The sequence below is a fragment of the Budorcas taxicolor genome, chromosome 17 (assembly GCF_023091745.1).
Source record: "Budorcas taxicolor isolate Tak-1 chromosome 17, Takin1.1, whole genome shotgun sequence".
Classification (NCBI taxonomy): Eukaryota; Metazoa; Chordata; class Mammalia; order Artiodactyla; family Bovidae; genus Budorcas; species Budorcas taxicolor.
The window spans coordinates 5,538,870-5,542,487 of record NC_068926.1 but is presented as its reverse complement, the minus strand read 5'-3'; the positions used below and the strand labels follow the sequence as shown (position 1 = coordinate 5,542,487).

The 3,618-nt window shown below is 38.4% G+C and overlaps 1 protein-coding gene across 1 annotated transcript; it reads right to left on the bottom strand.

Annotated features, from left to right (window-relative positions):
* Window positions 1-445: 445 nt before the first annotated feature.
* TIGD4 (tigger transposable element derived 4) lies at window positions 446-1,996 on the bottom strand. The gene has a single exon (XM_052655188.1). The coding sequence runs from the start codon at window positions 1,994-1,996 to the stop codon at window positions 446-448; it is 1,551 nt and encodes a 516-aa protein (XP_052511148.1).
* Window positions 1,997-3,618: the final 1,622 nt, after the last annotated feature.

Below are 3,618 nucleotides of genomic sequence, written 5' to 3'. Positions count from 1 at the left end.
AAATAAATATCTAACCGATAGATAGATGTTTTGGTTCTTAGATGAGGTAGAAAAATTAAAATATCTTACAACACGATCTGAACTTGAAAAAAATAGAAAATAGCAATCACCAGTTCAACCTGTGTGAATCAAATAGTTGGAGAGTTCTTTTTGTTTTTGACATATATGCCATATATTTCAAATATAAGGCCTGTGAAATTTATTTTCTGCTCCCCCAAATCTTACTAAATTGAAATTCATGTTTTTCATTTACTTCCTCATCATTTAATCTACCTAGGGAACTTTACTCTGCAGACAGACCAAAGATATCTGCAATTAAACCAAAAATTATTAGTTAGGCATTTTTTAGGTTTAAGAGGCATTTTTCCCTTTACATACCTTAAATATTAATAATAAAATACAATATAAAAAGCTCTATTATCTTCAGATGTTGTACAATAAATAATTACTTAGATGATAAGGAGTTAATAAAAATTTCAAGGTCTGCTAAAGAATTATGAAGCTCATCATTTATATCTTGACTTCTAAGAAAAGTTTTCAGAGTATCTAAAGCAGTTATTGCCTCATTTTTTGATGGTAAGGGGAGTTCGCTCTCCAGAGATCCACCGTCATCCTCCTCGTCAGAAGTGTAAAACCCAGCTTCCTCGGATTCCCTTTCTTTGCGGCACACAGCATCACCGCTTGGAGAGACTTGGGAGGCAGCCTCACAAGTCTCTAAGTCATCATCCAGGGCAGCATACTCTTCTACAGATAAGCCTTTGGGAAATTCCACTCCTGCCGCCTGGGCGTCGGCAACCAAATCAAGGCCAGTGTCTGCCTCTGCGTTTGCCTCCTCACTTTCGCCCCTTTGAGATTTGAATCCTGCCTCTTCATAGCTCTTCACAATGGTCTCTGGGGTGACAGCCCTCCAACAGAGATGCAATGTGTCAACTGCATCTAGAAGGGAAAAAGTAAATTCTTTGCTGCCTTCAACAGAGCTCAGAAATTTCTTAATAAGACAATGTCGATATTTGATTTTAAGGCTTCTAATAACACCTTGTTTCATAGCTATAAATTTGGAAGATAAACATGATGGAAAGAACGCTAATTCAATGGACTTCAGGTTTTTTACCTCTGGGTGTGCAGGAGAAGATTCAACAAAAATCACCACTCTTCTTTGCTGAGCTTGAAATCTCTCATCCAGCTTCTGCATCCACTGTTCAAACACATCTGCAGTCATCCATGCCATTTTGTTAGCTTCATAATACACAGGCAATGATTTTATGCCTTTGAAGCAATGAGGATTTCTGTTTTTTCCAATGAGAAGCAGAGGAAGTTTCTCTGAGCCGTCCATGTTTGTCCCAACCACCAGAGTTATTCTGTCTTTGCATAACTTGCCGATTGAACAGGTTTCTCCTTTAAATGCAAAGGTATTTGTAGGCAACATTCGATAAAGCAGCCCAGTCTCTTTTACATTAAAAACATTTTTAGGATGATAATCATTTAAATAATAAGGAAGTATGTTTTGGTGCCAGACAGCTGAAGGGTCTGCTGATACACCTGTGGCTTCTACAGGTTGAGCTCTAAATACTAGACCATACCTGGATTTAAACCGATCCAGCCAACCATTGCTGCACTTAAAATCATTATGTCCCAGTTTCTGGGCAAAGTCATTAGCTTTTAGCCGCAACATTGGGCCATTAACTGGCACATTCAGACACTGAGCGATTCGGTACCACCTCATTAGCGCCTCTTCCAGGTCTGTGTAAAAAGCAGTTCTCAGTCTTTTTCTCTTTGGATCAAATCTCAGTGATTCAAAGGCTTCCAGAACCTTGTCTTTATTCTTCATAATAGAAGACAATGAATTTTTCTTTATTCCATATTCAGCTGCAATCTCTGCTTTTTTCTTACCGCTTTCTACTGCATTTATGATGTCGATCTTTTCTTCAATGGATAGACTTTTTTTTTTCTTCACAGTTACAGGCAGAGTTGAGGCATCCACAGGAGCTTCGGCCATCTCACCCTGAGCTTATGTAGAGATGTTGTCTCTCTCTGGGTCTGTTTCTTTAGGAAAATTTATTTTCCAGTATGATACAAATTGCTTTTGAAGCCACTGCATATATTAAAAGTTGGTCAGTGTCTAATGGTCTTATTTCTGTGCAAATGGATGAATAAATACATTTCTTCAAAGGATCTGACTAAGAAAAATATTATCTGCAGCTAGAATATTTTAGAAGAGAAACCTCCTCCCCAGGACCTTGTGCAGTTCAGTTTATTCGGAGTTCCAGAAGTCAAGCTAAAATAGAAATCTCATTATGTCAAACCTGTCCAGTCCTGCTGATGTATTTTTGGAACTTCAATCCTTTAAGATGATCCATTTTATCCATGCGCGCATTCAACCTCCTCTTAATTCTCCACAGAAGCCCTCAGAGATAAGAAGAAAAGCAGTCAGAAATTTCATGCAAAACGTCAGCCGCTAATTTCCAAGTCTCTTTAGGGTGGAGAAGAAAATGGTAGAATCCTTCCAAGACTTGACAATATCCTCCGTCACTTGAAATGTTTAAAAAAAATAAAGAGGAATTTTAGCGATGATATGTCAATTTAATATCAAAAAATATTTATACTAATTAGTTATGCTTTTAATAATCATGAAAAGAATGGGAACATGTTTCTAAAAATACACTAACTGAAGCTTCCAGAAGAAATGCTTACCTCCCAAATGGTGTCTCTGTGAAAAGCTCTCCAGCTCTGCTCTGACCCCTTGAGTTTTCACTTGCCTTTGAATGCTTTGTAATATATACTTCTGGAATAAATCAGACAAATTTAGTCTCTTTTAAAAATGTGAGCTTACCAAAATTAAAGAACTAAAAATGATGCTGGGTAGATCTTTGGTGGCTGTTTTCCCCATGAAGTCACAGGCTGCCCCTCTGGCTTCTCCAAAAGAAAAACATAGTCAGACGGTGGTCACAAGGTCCAACTTTTAATAGCACATGGGAGACAGTGTCTCCCTTGTAGGAGTCTGGTAGAAAATGCTTCACTAAAAATCCCATCAAGTGATTCCACTACAAATTTTAAAAACTGAAATCTTATTCTAGTTGCTTAAAAATCTAGTAACTTTTTATCACTTTGACACATTGGCCGGATGCACAGAGGCCAGAAAATACTTGACAAAATGCATGGGAATAAACAAATTACTGAGAAGATATAATGTAAAAAAAACAAAAGAAGGAGAGAGATCATGGTCTCAACCTCTCAGGACCTCTACTTCTTTATCAGTAAAATAAAGGGCTTATCACAGTGGGAGAAGATGGGCCTTGGTGCCAGACACACCTGAACTGACAAGTGACTCCCAGTTAGCACTTAAGGTGACCCTGGGTAGTTCGCTTAAGCCTTTGAAGCCTTGGCCCCCTTTTCTGTAAAATAAAGGTACCTACAGCATGTGGAATAATGGCACATTCAGTGAGATTCAGTGAGAGCGTGTTAAGCACTTAGCACAGTGTTTAGCACCTTACAAAGTACTCAATAAATATTTGATGACCTCATCATCATTTTGTGGCTCAGCCGGTAAAGAACCCGCCTGCAGTGCTGGAGATCTGCGTTCGATCCTTGGGTTGAGAAGATCCGCTAGAGAAGGAATAG